Source organism: Urtica dioica, chromosome 12 (genome assembly GCF_054948205.1).
Source record: "Urtica dioica subsp. dioica isolate 48M chromosome 12, U.dioica_male_clone48M_v1_H2, whole genome shotgun sequence".
Taxonomy (NCBI): Eukaryota; Viridiplantae; Streptophyta; class Magnoliopsida; order Rosales; family Urticaceae; genus Urtica; species Urtica dioica.
In genome coordinates this window covers 13895429-13913996 of record NC_142767.1, presented here as the reverse complement: position 1 = coordinate 13913996, position 18568 = coordinate 13895429, and the positions used below count along the sequence as shown (strand labels likewise).

The 18568-nt window shown below is 42.6% G+C and overlaps 2 protein-coding genes and 1 pseudogene across 2 annotated transcripts; 1 reads left to right on the top strand and 2 right to left on the bottom strand.

Moving 5' to 3' along the window:
• Positions 1-7042: 7042 nt before the first annotated feature.
• Positions 7043-11466, bottom strand: OXP1 (oxoprolinase 1). The gene is made up of 2 exons (XM_089602955.1): positions 11346-11466; positions 7043-11234 (listed from the first exon to the last, which is right to left on the bottom strand). The coding sequence occupies exon 2, from the start codon at positions 11211-11213 to the stop codon at positions 7419-7421; it is 3795 nt and encodes a 1264-aa protein (XP_089459081.1). The 5' UTR covers positions 11214-11234; positions 11346-11466; the 3' UTR covers positions 7043-7418.
• A 1838-nt stretch (positions 11467-13304) lies between these two features.
• Positions 13305-14083, bottom strand: LOC149379339 (eukaryotic translation initiation factor 1A-like). The gene has a single exon (XM_089602907.1). The coding sequence runs from the start codon at positions 13884-13886 to the stop codon at positions 13449-13451; it is 438 nt and encodes a 145-aa protein (XP_089459033.1). The 5' UTR covers positions 13887-14083; the 3' UTR covers positions 13305-13448.
• A 2639-nt stretch (positions 14084-16722) lies between these two features.
• Positions 16723-17682, top strand: LOC149379338 (chlorophyll a-b binding protein 40, chloroplastic-like; annotated as a pseudogene).
• The last annotated feature ends 886 nt before the right edge of the window (positions 17683-18568 follow it).

Sequence of the window (18568 nt, the reverse complement as noted above, 5' to 3'; positions counted from 1 at the left end):
GAAATGATGTTCGTAGTCGGTGTAGTCGGATAAGCGTAAGAAAAAATACCGATATCACTTCTTTTAAACAAATTGTGGATTTGACAAAAGAGACTAACTTAATTAGTAAACACTTTCATCCGTCAAAATGAAGAGAAGGGTTCGAGTCACCGCAAAAACAATTTACTAAAAAAGAAAAGTAATCATGAGCTCATGGAAAGAACGAAATATTATGTCCAATTTGACTATAATTTCGGTTTTAAAAAAACCAAATTCGCACTTGACTCCTTTTATAGCTTTCACATTTGTAACTTTGTTGAGGTTGATCTCACCCAAGATTTTCTCAACACACTCGCGCTCTATAAGTGGCTTATTTGTTTTATTTATTTGCTTTGTATTCATATTTTTTTTTGTGCATGAGTTTGTTTGTTTGAAGACGAATCAGCCATTGTTCAGTCTTTCTTAATGAAATTCGTGTTATATTTTGTTTATGCAGGTCTAAGATCTCTTCTGAAGTCTTTTGCTCTTTTTTTCGGATTTACTCATCAGCTATAGAGGTGATTGTCAAAAAAATCATTGTTGTGCTCAATATCTGTCTTGTTGACATTCCACAATTAGAACTCAACCTGTTTGAATCCCATAAACATTTTCATTTGATTAAATTGAAGGGTCCGATTTAGTTTGGAATAGAATTAATTGCCAAAGTCTCCATTAGTGGTTGTATGGAATAGAATTATTTTATTATTAAAAAAAAAGTGTACTTTTCTAAAACAGTATGGACTATGGAGTTATCTCGACAAGTTAATCATGCATGTCGGTCAAAGTTAATCATTCATTTAACCAAGCCTCGGAGATACAATCGCAGACAAACAAAACCCATAAGTAATTTAGATGTCAGAAATCAGGAAAACATGAGATTTATCTAATAATGCTTCTCGACGTGGAAGTGGAACAAAGACCTCCATGGCTATTACATCTTATATGCAGGTATATAAAGTATTGATTGCTTGAAAGTGAGTATCTGAGTCGTAGGAATTACGTGTACGAGTAGTGAATACAGTGGCTTAGAATTGTTTGGTTACTCATCTTATAGTTTTTTTTTTTTTTTCAATGCAGTTTAAAGGCGACCAGCTTTGTTTGGTACGAATGATGGAAATATGGGTGGATGGATTGTTTAAGATGGAAAAGAAAGGAAAAGAAATGAGTGGATTGTAACTTTTTTAAAAGTTGATTGGTATGATAGGAAAGATTAATATCAATCCACCATGTTGTTTGGTATGAATAGAGAAAAAAAGAATGATTAATTTTTAGTATGGTAAACTACAATAATACCCTTATATATTATCAAATTGATATTTAATTTGCACATACTTTATTTATATTATAAAAGTCATATGCATGCAATTACGTAGCTGAATAACTATATTATATATATAATGTTATTAAATGCAAAATTGCATCTATTATAAAGTATTTAAACAAAAGTAATTGTCCTACAAAAATTATAAATATAACAACTTCTTGTACTTTTTTTTACGTTAAAAAGATTAATATTTTAACTATTAATATCACATCCTAACAAGCAAAATAAATTTATGGACTAGAGCAAAATAGGCATTTACTAATAATTTTTTTACAAAAAAGTGTTATATGATGTTTTAGAATCACATAAGGTTAGTTTTGTAATTTTATAAAAATTTATTGCTCTCCCTTCTTCAATCCGTGCATAATGGGAGGGGGTCATTTTTGGTGGGTCCCATATGTGAGATCTAACAGCTAATCGAATTGAATACTTAACCGGATTTGGCGAAAAACAGGAATTGCGCGAGAAATGCTTGCGATACAAGAAACGAAGAAAAGACGAAGAAAAAACGTAGAGATTTATCCTTGGTTCGAATCGATATGATTCTACATCCAAGAACAGGACTAGGGCGTCCTTGATCCACTATATGCAGTCTGATTACAAGCTTTCGATCTACAAACACCAGTGTCGCCGGAGAATCGATCGGAGAAGAAAACTCTCTAACAATGGCGACTTTCTCTCTCTAACTCTCAACCAAGAACAGGCTCTTGATTGTTACAGAAGAACTCACAGTGTTTACACAAGATCACTCAACGCTAAAACGCAAAAGATTGTTACATTACCAACAGACTTGTACCACAAGGTATTTATACACAACGAAATAAACCAGACGCATAAGCCTGCCGACGTGGCGTCTTCTGATTCGTCTCAGAGGCTGTGACTCGGATACACATCCTCACAAATCTCCACCTTGTATCCATCTTCACAGACTTGCCTTGATGGATTTGCCCTAGCCCTGTATCACAGCTTTCACTCATGTTCAAGTCTCAGCATCTTCAGAGCAGTTCTGAATTTGCTGACTAGAACAACCTTAGTGAAAATGTCTGCTGGGTTCACGTCAGTAGAAATCTTCTTCACAAGCACCTTCTTGTCGCTGATGATGTCTTTGATGAAGTGAAGTCTGACGTCTATGTGTTTTGTCCTTTCATGAAACACATTGTGCTTGGACAGATGAATAGCATTTTGTGAATCACAATTGACACACACATCTTCCTCGGAGAGTCCTAACTCTTTGACCAAACCCTTTAGCCATAGAGCCTCTTTTATTGCCTCAGTGAGAGACACATACTCAGCCTCAGTCGTCGAAAGTGCCACTATATGCTGAAGAGAACACTTCCAACTTACTGTATTTCCTCCAACAGTAAAAACATACCCTGAAAGTGACCTTCTCTTATCAAGGTCACCAGCATAATCAGAGTCACAATACCCTTCAACTCTGCAGTCATTTTCTTCATTTCCCTTGAAAAATAGGCAATGGCTCAGAGTTCCCTTCAAATATCTGATCAGCCATCTGGCAGCTTGCCAATGTTGTCTTTCCTGGTTGACTCATATACCTGCTGATCAAACTCAAACCATGAGCTATGTCAGGACGAGTACCAATCATTGCATACATGGTACTTCCTACACAGCTTGAGTAGGGTATATTTCTCATGTGATAGTCTTCATCTTCTGCCTCTTCTTTTGAAACAGCTTTGAGCTTGAAATGAGCACCTATAGGGACTGAGACTGTCTTGTTGCTATCAAGGTCATATTGGTTCACAACCTTCTTCAAATAGTTTGACTGAGAAAGTTTCAGAACCTTTCTTTTTCTGTCTCTGGTAATTTCCATGCCCAAAATCTTGCTTGCAGCTCCCAAATCCTTCATCTCAATTCCTTGTTCAACTGAGCTTTCATCTTTGAAACCTCTGACTTGTTCTTGCAGGCTATGAGCATGTCATCCACATAGATTAGGAGATACAAGTGTTGACCATCTTTCAGCTTTGTAAGGTACACACAGCTGTCATGCTTGCTTCTCGAGAAACCCTGGTCACTCATGAACTCATCAAATTTAAGATACCATTGCCTAGGGGATTGTTTGAGTCCATATAAGGACTTCTTCAGGAAACAGACTTTATCCCCATCTTCATAACCTTCAGGTTGTTGCATGAAGACCTTTTCTTCCAAATTTCCATGTAAGAAAGCTGTCTTGACATCAAGCTGCTCCAGTTCCATGTCTTGAATTGCAGTTGCAGCTAGGATTACTCTGATTGAAGTATGCTTGACCACTGGTGAGAACACTTCATGGTAGTCTATTCCTTCTACTTGGGAGTAACCTTTTGCCACAAGCCTTGCTTTGAATCTAGGCTTCTCAACTCCTGGAATTCCTGGCTTGAGTTTATACACCCACTTGCATCCCACTATTCTCTTCTTTTCAGGCTTGTTGACTAAAATCCAGGTCTGGTTTTTCTTCAAAGAATTCATTTCCTCATCCATAGCTTTACTCCATTCTCTCCAAGAACTTGACTCTCTTGCTTCTTTGTAGCTCCTTGGCTCATCATCTTTTAAGGACTCTGCTGCATTGAGAGCAAAAGCAATTAGGTCTGCTTCTGCATATCTAGCAGGAGGTGCAGTTTGTCTTCTAGCTCTGTCCCTTGCTAATTGATAGTCCTTTAGCTGCTCTTGATTTGTTTCAGTGTTCATTGGTAGATCCTCATTCTGATACTCTCCTTCTTCTTGATCATGAACCATATCATTGGCTCCACCTTGATCTAGAACTTCAGTATCATCTGTAACATCAATGTGGTCTAAACCTGCACTTTGGACATTCTGATCAAGCTGAAAGCTTGTCTGAGAAGCAGGGTTAAACTTATAGAACATTGATTCATTAAAGATAGTGTATCTGCTGATAACACATTTCTTCTCATCAATCAGCCATACTTTATAGCCTTTTACACCTTCAGGATAACCAATAAAAACACCTTTCTTAGCCCTGGGAATAAGCTTCCCTTGACTGATGTGAACATAAGCAATACAGCCAAAAGGTTTTAGATGACTATATGTGGGTTTATTTCCAGACCAAACTTCTTCTGGTACTTTGAAATCAAGAGATGAGTTGGGAAATCTGTTAATTAGATAACAGGCTGTAGATGCAGCTTCAGCCCAAAAAACTTTAGACAAACCAAAGTCTGATAGCATGCATCTAACTTTGTTCATAATTAAACCTCTCAGCAATGCCATTTTGTTGGGGAGTTCTAGCACAGGTATGACTTCTTGAAATTCCAGATTTTTCACAAAAACCATCAAATTCAGTGTTACAAAATTCCAGGCCATTATCAGTTCTCAACCTCTTTATTTTTCTCTCAGTTTGATTTTCAACCAAGGTTTTCCAATTAACAAACCTCTCAAAAGCCTCATCTTTTGTTTTCAGGAAATAAACCCACAATTTCCTAGAATAATCATCAACAAAAGATATAAAATATTGGCATTTTGAAAGAGAAAAATCTACCTGAGGTGAGCCCCATAAATCTGAATGGATGTAGTCAAGTGTGCCTTTTGTCCTGTGGATAGCCTTTGGAAACTTCAGCTTGTGAGCCTTGCCAAGGACACAGTTCTCACAGAATTCTAGGTTAATTGGATCTTTGATGTGAATCAGCTCTTGCTTGCACAACTCTTGGATTCCCTTTTGGCTCATGTGTCCAAGTCTTGTGTGCCAGAGGTCCACCTCACTTTCACTTTGTACAGGTTCAGCTTCTCCTGTGACATTTTCAGCTTGTAGAACATAAAGACCATTTATCAGCTTTCCTTTCAAAACCATCATGATGCCTTTGTGGATCTTGATGACTCCACCTTGAGCCCTGTAGTTGTAACCTGCTTTATCAAAGACACCAAGTGAGATTAAATTTCTTTTAAGATCAGGAATGTATCTGACTTCTTTTAGAATCTTGACGGTATTATCCTCAGTCTTGAGTCTAATTGAGCCAGTTCCTTCTACCCTACAGGATTGGTTATTTCCCATTAAGACTTTTCCTCCACTTAAGGAGTCAAAGTCAAACAACCAATCTCTCCTGGGGGTCATATGGAAAGTACAACCAGTGTCCAAGATCCATTGCTCTCTTGGATCTTCATCTGAGACTGTCAGAACTTCAGCGTGGACAAGGCCATCTGACAAGTTTGCTGAGTCCTTTTCTCGATCATCTGGTGTGTCTTTCTTTCTTTCTGGACACTTGCGTCTCACGTGTCCCTCTTTGTTGCAGTGCCAGCAAACAAAGGTCTTGGTCTTTGACTTTGATCTGGACTTGGATTTCTTTCCCTTCTCACGCTTCTCAGATCTTCCTCTGACGTTCAAACCTTCATTCTTCGTTGGTTTCTGATGTTGCTTCAGATCCTGTTCTTTAGAGTAAGCAGCTGAAATAACTCCATCAAGAGATAGTTTATTTCTACCATACTTCAAAGTATCACGAAGTTGTTCATAGGGTTTAGGAAGGGAGTTTAAAAGAAATATAGCCTGATCTTCGTCGTCGATTTTCACATCCAAGCTTTCAAGATCATTGACTAGCTTTGTGAATTCATCGACGCTGTCATCCATGGACTTGTCCTCGTCCATTTTGAAACTGTAGAACTTTTGCTTCAGGTAGATTCTTGTGGGAAGGGATTTTTTCATGTAGAGTTGCTCTAACTTGGTCCACATGGCATGAGCTGCCTTTTCCTTTATCACCTTCCTCAGAATCTGATCACTCAGACTCAGGATTATAGCGTTCTTGGCTTTCTTGAGGATTGCTTCTTTCTTCTCTGGTGCGAGCGTTTCTGCCATCTTTGATTCTCCACTCAGAGCTTCGTCAAGCCCTAGATTTCCAAGATGCGCTTCCATCTTGATTCGCCAGAGGCCAAAATCATTCTTACCATCGAACTTCTCAACCTCAGCTTTCATGCTTGACATTCTTATTCTTGATCAGGGAACTTCGAATATCTGGGAAGACTTGGTTGATTCGATCCGATTGATTTGACCTACACAAGATTCAATTCGCACACCTCAGCTCTGATACCAATTTGTGAGATCTAACAGCTAATCGAATTGAATACTTAACCGGATTTGGCGAAAAACAGGAATTGCGCGAGAAATGCTTGCGATACAAGAAACGAAGAAAAGACGAAGAAAAAACGCAGAGATTTATCCTTGGTTCGAATCGATATGATTCTACATCCAAGCACATGACTAGGGCGTCCTTGATCCACTATATGCAGTCTGATTACAAGCTTTCGATCTACAAACACCAGTGTCGCCGGAGAATCGATCGGAGAAGAAAACTCTCTAACAATGGCGACTTTCTCTCTCTAACTCTCAACCAAGAACAGGCTCTTGATTGTTACAGAAGAACTCACAGTGTTTACACAAGATCACTCAAAGCTAAAACGCAAAAGATTGTTACATTACCAACAGACTTGTACCACAAGGTATTTATACACAACGAAATAAACCAGACGCATAAGCCTGCCGACGTGGCGTGTTCTGATTCGTCTCAGAGGCTGTGACTCGGATACACATCCTTACACCATAGATATTAATCCATCATTTCATCCTTTATAATCTTTCCCTCTTTAATATCAAACAACAAATAAACACAATCCATCCTCCCAAATCCATTTATCATAATCCATCCTTCCAAAATCCATCGTACCGAAGCCTAAGGTTCTCTATGTAATAATCAAAATAGTAATCCGGTCTTTACTCTCAAGAGTCGATACTTCTCCGGAATAATAATAAAAAATAAAAAATAATTACACGAACATACTCGGAACGAGCAGTCACTTGCTACAAAGGCAAGCTTTGTGTCACCCAACATTAACTGCATGAAATCTGAAATTCCTGATAGCCTGTGGTTCCATTTACTCAACAGAAAAAAGAAAACACTGTAGCAGAGGAAAATGTGATTATAGCAATAACGCAAATAATAGGAAAGGCATTGTTCATCCTAAAAAAAAAAAAATAATAAAAAGAATTGCCAAGAGAATACTTATTCCAATTTATTCCGAACATAAAAATATTCACACCCGAAAATCCGAGAGACACAAAAGAGCCCACGACAAATCACGAGAAAAATCAAGGCGGAGAACCCCAGCCGCCGCCGCCGGGGGTCAGGATGCGAAGAACGTCGCCGGGGCGAGCCGGGAAGGTGTTTTTACCGCCGAGGTAGACGGTCCTCTTGTCGTCCCCGGTGACGAGGTAGTTTTCCCCGCGGGCCCCGCTCCTCCCTCCGTTGAGCCCCCTGGGGGCGTGGACGCGCCTCTCGGAGAGGACGCTGACGACGACGGGCCGCCGGAACTCGATCTCCCTGACGAGGCCGTCCCCTCCGCGGCGGGCCCCGGCTCCCCCGCTCCCCTCCCTGAGGGCGAAGCGGTGCAGCACCACCGGGTACCTCTGCTCGAAGATCTCCGGGTCTGTCATCCTCGTGTTGGTCATGTGGCACTGGACCCCGCTCGTCCCCGACCACCCGGGCCCCGCCCCGCTCCCGCCCCCGATCGTCTCGTAGTACCCGAACGTGTCGTCCCCGAACGTCAGGTTGTTCATGCACCCCTGCGAGCACGCGCAGGCCCGGAACGCGGCCAGGATCACGTCCGTGATCCTCTGCGACGTCAGCACGTTCCCTCCCACCACCGCGGCCTTGTCGCTCGGCGACAGAAACGACCCTCTCGGGATCGAGATCTCCACCGGAGCCAGGCAGCCTTGGTTCAGAGGGATGTCCACGTCCACCAGGCACCGGAGGCAGTATATCACCGCCGCCGAGGTCACCGCCTCCGGCGAGTTCCAGTTCCCGTACACCTCCGGGCTCGTCCCGCCGAAGTCGAACCTCGCCTCGCCTCTCGAAGAGTCTATCGTGAGCTTCAGACGGATTATCGACCCGTCGTCCATGGAGTCCTCTTCCTCGATTGTCACCGAGTCGCTCTCGATTCCCTTCTCGGAGGAGACCCTCGAGCCGACTGATCTCAGCATCTCCCTCACCGCGCCTTCCGCGTTTCGCTGCACATGGGTCATGTAAGCCTGGACCGTCTCGAGGCCGTACTGCTGAATCAGCTCCTTGATGAGAGAGATTCCTCTCTGGTTCGCGGCCACCTGAGCCCGGAGGTCCGACAGGTTGTCTTGGAGCCGCCTGGTCCCCGGGATCTGGTTTAGGGATTCCGGGGAGCTCGGGAACCGGAGGAGCTTCGTGATCCCGTCTTCTTGGAAGACACCGTCCTCCACGAGCTTGAAGGCTTTGATCGCGGCTCCTTCTTCCCATATCGACTTGGAGAACGGGGGCATGCTTCCGGGAGTGATCCCGCCGATCTCGGCGTGGTGACCTCGGCTCGCCACGAAGAACACGAGCTTTCCGTCGTCGAAGACCGGAGTGATGACGGTGATGTCGGGGAGATGGCTTCCTCCGGCGCAAGGGTGATTGGTCACTAAAACGTCTCCTTCGCTCAGATCGTCTCCCCAGTGGTTGATCTGCCATCGGACGGTGCTGGACATGGCTCCCAGGTGAACCGGAACGTGGGGCGCGTTGGCGACCAGACCTCCGTCGGGTCCGAACAGGGCACACGAAAAGTCGAGCCGCTCCTTGATGTTGGTGGATATGGAGGTTCTCTGGAGGGTCCTTCCCATCTGCTCCGCGATGCCCATGAACCTGTGGTTGAATATCGAAAGCTGCACGACGTCGGCGACGCTCTCCGACGCCTCCGCGGCGGCGATCGAGGCGGGCTTTTCCAGCGCGATTTTGACGTTCCCGTACCGCGTCACGACGGCCCTGCAGTCGGGCTCGACGACGACGGTGCTGTTTCCGTTCATGATCACGGCGGGGCCGGGAAGGACGTGGCCGTAGCTCAGATTCTCGAGCTTGAAAAGCGGGGCGTCTCGCCAGCTGTCCCCGAGGTAGACCTTGTAACGGCCTTCCGTTCTCGGGGGAGAATCGGACTCTGCAGTCTGTACCGCCCTGGGCTTGAGTATGTTGGTGACTCCCAGGCCGCGGACCCTGACGTCGCATATAAGGATGTCCCTGTTCTGTAGCTTGAACCCGTATTCCTGCTGGAACAGCCTCAGGAATTCCGCGTCGAATTCGAACGCGGTCTCGTCCTCTCTCTTCACCATGATCGAAGTGTCCGTGCCTTCGTACCTCAGGTTCAGGTACACCTCGGTTCGAATGCTGTCCTCTCCGAACCCTTGTCTCCGCAGCCTCTCTTTGACCTGACCCAACAGAGCGACGGCCCTCGAAGAGGCCTCGGCCACGGAGTCTCGGCGATAAACGGCGGAGTAAGGCTCCTGAGCCTCTTCGACCACGTCGGCCAATCCCATCCCGTAAGCGCTCAAGATACCGCAGAACCTGTGGATGAGCACTTCGGTCATGCCCAGAGAGCGGGCGATCGAGCAGGCGTGCTGAGGCCCCGCGCCGCCGAAGCACGCGAGAGCGTGGTCTTTCGTCTCGTGGCCTTTCATCTCGGTGAGCTGGCGGATCGGACGGCACATCGCCTCGTTCGCGACTTCCACGAACCCGAGGGCGATCTCCTCCACGGTCATGTCCTTCGAGGACGGGTCTTGGCTCTTTCTGTACGAGTTAATCTCCCTCGCGAGCTTCTCGAACTCGTCTCGGGTCGCCTCGACGTCCAGGGGCTGGTCCTCGTCGGGGCCGAAGATGGACGGGAAATAGTCGGGAATCACGAACCCGAGGATCAGATTCGCGTCGGTTATCGACAACTCCCCGCCTTTCCTGTAACAGACGGGGCCCGGGTGCGCGCCCACGGACTCCGGGCCGACCCGGAAAGCCCCGAACTGGAACTTGAGCTTCGAGCCGCCGCCGGCGGCGACGGTGTTGATGTCGAGCTGCGGCGCCTGGATTATGGCTCCGGCGATCTGGGTCTCCAAGACCTGCTCGTAGCTCCCGGCGTATCGGCTCACGTCCGTGGAGGTCCCGCCCATGTCGAACCCGATGAGAGGCTTCTCGGTCTCCACGCCGAAGAGCGTCTGGGAATACCCGACGACCCCGCCGGCGGGGCCCGAGAGAACCGCCTTGTGCCCCGAGAATCGGCTCTCTGGGGCGAGCCCTCCGTCGGACTGCATGAACAGGACGTTGACTTCTCGGAGCCCCTCGTCGAACTTGGAGACGAACCCGGATAAGTACTCCTTGATGACAGGTGTCAGGTAAGCGTCCACGCTGGCCGTGAGCCCCCGGGGAACGGCTCGGACCATCGGAGTCAGCGCCGAGGACAGCGACACGTGTCTGAACCCCATTCCCGCGGCGAGCCTCTCGACGGCGAGCTCGTGGTGTGGGTATGTGTACGAATGCATAAGCACCACGGCGAGGCAAGCGATCCCGCGGTCCAACAGCCCTTGCAGCGAAGGCCTCAAGGCCTCTTCGTCGAGCGGCTTCGACACTCTCACGAGCTCGCCCGAGACGCCCTTCACCGTCGAGTCTGAGTCTTTCTCGTCCTGGACGAGCACGACCCGCTCGTCGACCTCCACGACGTCCTCGTAGAGATTGGAGGGCTTGGACACGGTGAGGTCGAAAATGCTGGGACGAGCCTGGTTTCCGATCTGGAGCAAGTCGCGGAAGCCTCGGGTGACGCAGAGAGCGATCCTCTCGCCTTTCCTCTCCAGAAGCGCGTTCGTCGCCACGGTCGTGCCCATCCGAATCCACTCTATCTTGTCCGTTGGGATCCTCGAACCCCTCGGGATTTCTTCCCCGGTGAACTCTTCCAGGATTCTCTTGATTCCCTCCACCGGAGCGTCGTCGTAGTTCGAGGGGTCGACGGAGAGGAGCTTCAGGACTCGACCCTCCGACCGGCCCGGGATTTCGGCGTAGACGTCGGTGAAAGTGCCTCCTCTGTCGATGCAGAATCGGAGCTTCTCGGCGCTCGCGCTTCCCATCTCTCTGCGGTGCTCGATTAGCTATGGAGACCCAGAAATCGGAAGGTCGATTATCGGATGACCCAGAAACACAGAGCTTAGTTTAATAACATGTGATAGAGGATGCGAATATAATCATTAAGCGTATAATACCTGATAGGAAAGACGATTTCTTTTCTGACTGTGAAGACGATGCCGATGCGGAAGAGTCAAGGGCAAGGTCAAAGGAAAGAGAGGCTCAAATATAAGTAAAATCACTTTCGATTGTACTTTCGATTGTGCTTTTATATGATTAGTGGTTTTAAATTTTTATAATGAATAATTTAAGGGCATTTAGATATAAAAATAAAAAATAAAAAAAGTTCGATATGTTTATATTTTTATATCCTTATTTCTAATAAGATGTTGAAGACAAAAGCAGGAGAGTAAATTTGTTATTTTAAAAATGTTAAAAGCAAAAAATCAACTAAAATTAAGAAAAAATAAATAAGTTTTACAAAAACTCAAAGAATATATTTGATATTATCTCTTTGATAAATAAAAGTTAACTTCTTTTATAAATAAATAAATAAAAATTAGAGAAATATAACAAACTAACTCACTTGAAATCTTAGTACATTTTGAAAAAAAAAAATTAAAATAATCTTCAGTCTAATGTAGCACGTGATCAACTATTTTATACCAAAACTATTCTTATTGATTCAGAAATAAAAATAAAAATAAAAAATAGGAGAATTTATTGCTAGTGAATTTATTAGTTTTTTTTTAATTTTAGTTAAAATTTTATTTTATTGAAAAAATAGCTCATCAAATCCACAGTAAATTAATTAATTTAATTTATTTTTTAATTAATTTATTGCGTGTTTGGACTATTTTTAATTATTTTTATTAATAAAATTAAACTTTAGATATGTTTAAAAAAAGAGTTATTAAATTCTTAAATTTTAGGATATGAGCCCATTAAAACAATTTAATTTATTTTAAGGTCGAATGTCTCTCTCTTTCTCTCTGATTGCATAACTTTTCTTCCTTTTTTTTTTCTTTCAATATTCTTCCAATTTTTTTTTTCTATTCTTAAATCTTTAACTAAAAGTAAAAACTACACCCCCAAACCGTACTCATCCATTCTCGATAAAAAAAAATAAAAAAAAATAAAAAAATAAAAACGTACTCATCCGCCTCTAATGTCTCATCGATTCGACTCTTCAACAGCATGACTCTGTGCACTGACTTGTGCATCATCACCATGGCGGCCTATGTTCCTCCATTGATTCCTAACCCCGTATCAATCCTTGGTCTCACCCTCCGGACCTCCTACGACGAGATCAGGATCATGGACTCTGTCGCTCGAATAGGCGATGCCAACTAGAGGTCGCTCTGCAATTGCTGTGATGTGATCTGATGGACAAAACACGGACGCATAATTTCCACATCAAGAGTATAATTGGGCTGCTACGGAGGTAGATTTTGAGGAGTTCCGTTGCCGTGATAACATCATTCCACTACTCATGACTACTCATGGGAAGTAATGACTTAATCTCAAGGTTGTAAGACATTGGTCCTTACTATTATTAGGCTGAAATTGGTTTGGGTTTGTTTTGGCCCACTTTGAGAACGGAAACTGAATTTTTTGGACTACTAAATGGACTAAGCCATACTTAAGTTATCAAAAAAATTCGGTTTTTAAAAATGTGTAAAATCGATAATCAAATTTAAAACTGGTTTTGAAAGCTGTTCGACGTAGATTTTTCAAAAGCATTTCATCAAATTTTACTAAAAAAAATCAGTAGAATAAATTATTATGGCATTTAAAATTTATAGGGCCTAAAAATTATTCAAATAAAAGGTAAGAATCAAGATTTAATTGTTTTCAAATATATATATATATATATATATATTAATTTGGATATAAATCGTAAAAGTGGAATTTATTAAAATCATTATATATATATATATATATTGATTTTAATAAATATATAATGATTTTTCCATAAATACACATGAAATTTTGGTCTACGGAGAAAGAGAAACTACTAATAATAGATAAGCCTGTATTGAGATTTGGTAAATCCACTCTCTTTCTAAAGTTGATATTAGAGTTTCGTATCTTACTAAAATAAAAAGCAAATATATTTGATGTGAATCTGTTGATATTTACATAATTAATTAATCTAAATTCGGAATAAAAAAATTACGTAATTTAAAACCCTAATTGAAATTCGAGAGACACCATTGACGTAGTAAAGTAAGAATCCATCAGATGCGGTCGATGTCTTCGTCCTGGAATTGGACGTAGCTTTCTTGGTTGTTGTCAAAGTCGGCGTCGGAGTCGCTGTCGTCGTTGTTGCGGAGAGCGAAGTTTTCGGGAAGCTCGCCGTAGGCGGAGAGGAGGCGGGCCTCGTCGGCCATGTATTTGAGGAGAATGTCGGCCTTGTCGTCCTGGAAGTCGCGGAGGCTGACGAGGATCAGATCCCCTGCGGCGATCCACACCTTCTTGTGGAGGGTCCCTCTGATGTGGCACAGCCGGGTTCGCCCGTCCGCGCAAAGGCTCTCGCACCGCCCGTTTCCCAGCATCCTTGTCACTCTGCCGTATTCCTGCCCGTCCTCCTTGAACACCAGCTCTCTCTTCCCTTCTTCTTCCTCGTTCTTTCCCTTCTTCCTGTTTTTCCCTCCCTTTCCCTTGTTCTTCGGCATCTTCTTCTTCTTCTAGACTTCTACTCTCTCTCTCTCTCTCTCTCTCTCTCTCTCTCTCTCTTCTCTTTTTGCTGTTCTTGTGCCTTTGGGCTGTGATCTCTCTTCTCTTATTTATAGGTCGTGGTTGCAAGTTTGGATTTCCAACTCGGATTGTTATTCTACTTTGTTTAGGAGTCGAATTGCTTTAAAAGGACGATTTTACCCCTTCTCCGTATTTTTTATAATTTAAAATATATTAAGAAATGTATTAGTTATTTATGTCTCTTATATGTCTTAAAAATATATGTATATTTAATATTGATTTCCTATTTTTTTTGTTTTGGGCAAAAATTGGTATTCCGTTTTTTACTAAGACCGATTGTTAAGTTGGCATGTGACATTTTAACATTTGTAATCTTACAAAAATAAATGAAAAATAAAATTATGAATTTGATAAAGAAGTATAAAGATAACACAGAAATAAAATTAATTTAAATAATGGATTTAAAATAAACTGAAAAACATGATGTCTTCTTAAATCCTTAAATGAATTCGAACAATTCACAAATGTTTCCCTCTAGACCTTTCTCCATATAAATTCGTATGGTTGGGTCATATAGATGTGCTCTTCAAAATTGTTGTTAAGATATGCAGATTTTGGATGTACTAAGCATAGTGACATGCAATGAGGTATTCGCATAGACAATATCTCTTTTTTGGTATAATCATTAGCCACAAATTTTGCTTTGAATGTCTTAACATTTTCATCTAGTCTTCTCTTTTTCTTATATCCTAATTGCATCCTACAATTTTTATCCTTTCATGGCAAGTCTACAAGTTTCTAGACTAATTTGGTACCCATCGATTGCATTTCAATGTTCATGTTGTTGAGAACTAGCTATTCTTTGGTTGTAACATAGGTTCATCTATGTCAGACAAGGCAGCAACGGCCTTTCCATGAGACATATACCTAACAGGTTGTCGTACATTGCTTGAGGTATAACTTCTTTTAGTTATTCCGGTATATAGTTGGGGTAAGAATAGTTTTTAAACATGTGGTAGAAACCGTCCTCGCCAAACATCTCAATAAGCATAATTATGCTTCTGAGTTTCGCATAACTCATGCAATCCTCCTCAAGAACACGAGCATTCTACTAACGGACGTCTTGTTATCTTCAGGAGTATATAATGTATAACATTCATTTTTTGAGATATCCAACAAAGAGACACATTTCTAGAATAGTAGCGAGCTTACAAGTATTTTTTTTCTCATCATGTCCATGACAACCCCATATTATGATGTGGCTTGGGAGATATTTTCTATTACTGCATGTATTTTTTAGGAAAAATGATATGAAATAGCCAATTCAAACTATGACTTTTGCAAAATAACCATAGTTTCATTAGGTATAGCAAAATAGCCAATTAAGAGTACTACGACTTTTAATCTTGTCTCGATTAATTTTAATCCAGCCTTCATAAAGCTTACATTCTGTCTTTATAATTCGTTGGGATTAAATTTAATTCAGCCTAGATTAATCTTACTTTGGCTAATTTGCGTATAGTTTACAAACTATGGCTATTTTGCAAAAACTTAAGTTCTATTTGGCTATATAGCCGCTTGACCCTATTTTTTATAGGGCGAATTGTTATAGACATAATCTAGTTCAGAATATACATGCATCTGCTTTGATGGCATAACCCTTGAACGAGGGCGACAATGATGAATAACTTGTCATTGATCGAATCATCTATATGACATGCCATTCTCTTGGGGGTGCCATGAACAGTAATTTGAGAACTGATATCTTCTTCGTACAAAAAAAAATCACCGATCTCTGCAGAAAAACACTCGCCACCATGATCACATCATTAGTGTTTTGATTTGTTATTTAGTTTTCTTTTCCACTAAAACTTGAAGTATTCGTATTCTCCCATTGTCTGAATGGTGAGGAGACCCGTATATTAGTATATACAAGTTCCAAAACTCAGTAGCTCTACGCCCCTTTGCCAAAAAAAAGATCGAAACATGATACACATATGGATACTGTCCCCATAATTAAAGTTTGCAGGGGAACTAGTCACGCTATCTTAGATAAATACCCGTAAATAATGACGTGACCTAATATATGGAGATGACTATTTTAAATACATACGACAGATGATGAGTAAAATACAAGGGAAAGAATTCATTAAAGTCAAATATATGAGAAATTGCCCTATTTGCCACCAATTTTATAATTTTTTTCCACTTTCCACCAAAAGATTAATTTTTCCCAAAATGCCACCGAGATGTCAACATTGTTGACATTTATGTCAACAATGTTGACATCTCATAGTGAAGTGCAAAAATAGATGTCAACATTGTTGACATAGATGGTGGCATTTTGGGAAAAATTAGTCTTTTGGTGGAAAGTGGGAAAAAATTATAAAATTGGTGGCAAATTGGGCAATTTCTCAATATATATTATATTCTTTATGATATATTTTTCGGGACAAAATGGTGTATCTCATGTGGAGGAAGAGAGACTAGTAAGATGTAAGCGGTATTGAGACATTGTAAGAGGCTGAAATGAAGTTGATATTTGATGATAAAATTGTCATCGTCAAATCCCGAATCACCACGTCGAATGCCAAAATTGGAGAGACAGTGAGGTCCACAAATGAAATGAAGCTGATATCTGGTGGATGAGAGATAACGATAGAGATGAAGTGTAGGTGTTGAAAAATCTGTAGAGTCTTAATCAGATTGAAGATAAAGATGCGCAAGGATAAGCTATTTATTTTGAGTTGGAGGATGAGATTAGTATAAATACGCACCAAAACAATGTTCATATCATCACTCAACACACTCTTTCAAAAAGTAAAAAAAAAAAAAAAGAACAAGAAAAGAAGGTCTCTCAGTTTGAAACCTGGGATAAATGGCTCACTCATCAACAATGTCGCTTTCGTCCCCGGCCTTTGCGGGCAAGGCCGTGGAGATGGCTCCGGCGGCGGAAGAGTGTCGATGAGGAAGACGGCGGCGAAGGTGAGCTCGCCATCGGGCAGCCCGTAATACGGAGCGGACAGAGTGAAGTACCTGGGCCCGTTCTCCGGCGAAGCCCCGAGCTACTCGACCGGCGAGTTCCCGGGAGACTGGACTGTCGGCTGACCCGGAGACATTTGCGAAGAACAGGGAGCTGGAGGTGATCCACTGCCGGTGGGCCATGCTGCGTCTTTCCGGAGCTCCTTTCTCGAAACGGAGTGTCCTTCGGAGAGGCTGTGTGGTTCAGCAAGGCCGGGTCTCAGATCTTCAGCGAGGGAGGGCTCGACTACTTGGGCAACCCCAGCCTGGTCCACGCCCAGAGCATCCTCGCCATCTGGGCCTCCCAGGTCGTCCTCATGGGTGCCGTCGAGGGCTACCGCATCGCCGGTGGGCCCCTCGGAGACATCACCGACCCCATCTACCCCGGCGGCAGCTTCGACCCCCTCGGCCTCGCAGAAGACCCAGAGGCCTTCGCCGAGCTCAAGGTCAAGGAGATCAAGAACGGCCGGCTCGCCATGTTTTCCATGTTCGGGTTCTTCGTTCAGGCCATTGTCACCAGCAAGGGACCTTTGGAAAACTTGGCCGACCATCTCGCTGACCCCGTCAACAACAACGCATGGGCCTTCGCCACCAACTTCGCCCCCGGAAAGTAGACTAAAAATTCTTTCACTTCCACTTGTAGGGAGAGAGTGACTCACACTAGTGCTCATACATATGCATTGTATTTTATCTATCTATGGGCCTGCTCAATCATGTAAATGTTCATGGAATCAATCAATCAACTTATCATTACAGACGACGATGATGAACAAGTTCTTCTCCTCCGGTGCTCCTTCTCTTATTTCTAACTAAATAAAAAAGTAAAACAATATGTGTTTGTAGGGGTTCTGATTCGTATATTTAAGATTTTTGGTAATTTTCAGAACTATTTGAGCCTTAGATTTGAAAAGGTCCAAAACACATAAAAAAAAAGGGGGAAACATGACTCTAGGGGCGCGCCGTGCAAAATGGGCACGAGGTATGCAGTGATACTAAAAATGGCCATAACTTCTTGATCCGATATTCGATTTTTACGAATAAATATAAGTTGGAAAATAAAGAGAAAACTCTATTCAATGGGTGAAATAATTCATTCAAAATTGTCAATTAAAAATTTTAAAATCATGCAAAAGAGGGCGTCATGTTTCTCGTTCTACCATGTTAAAAAGTCTTCTAATCACATATGCATTACTATGTGTCAAAGTATTGATCACACTACAACAAATACCGGAAACAGCCGCGACAATCATCACGGCTGTTTCCCTAAATGTCGTGGATGTTTCTCTTTCCGCCTTCCTTCCCGCCTCTCATTTTCTTGCTTTCCATATTATTACAAGCCGAAAAGACCTATGGACTTACTAGAGATGACACGTGTACATTATTAGTGGAGACTAATGGAAATGAATGGGCATATAGGTGTGTTGAGCCGAAATTCACAGAAATTCGGTTTTATGAAAACTCTTGAGAGCGGTTGAGAAGGTTGCAAAGCAGGGTACCCGAGAGTTCGCAAGATACGAGAAACGTTGTAAAAGGTCAAGGTAACACTAACTTGTACGTCATTTTTGTCAAACTCGGTAGTTGAATTCAAGTCAAAATCATGAATACCATTTGCATTGTAAGTCTATAAATCTGTAGTTGA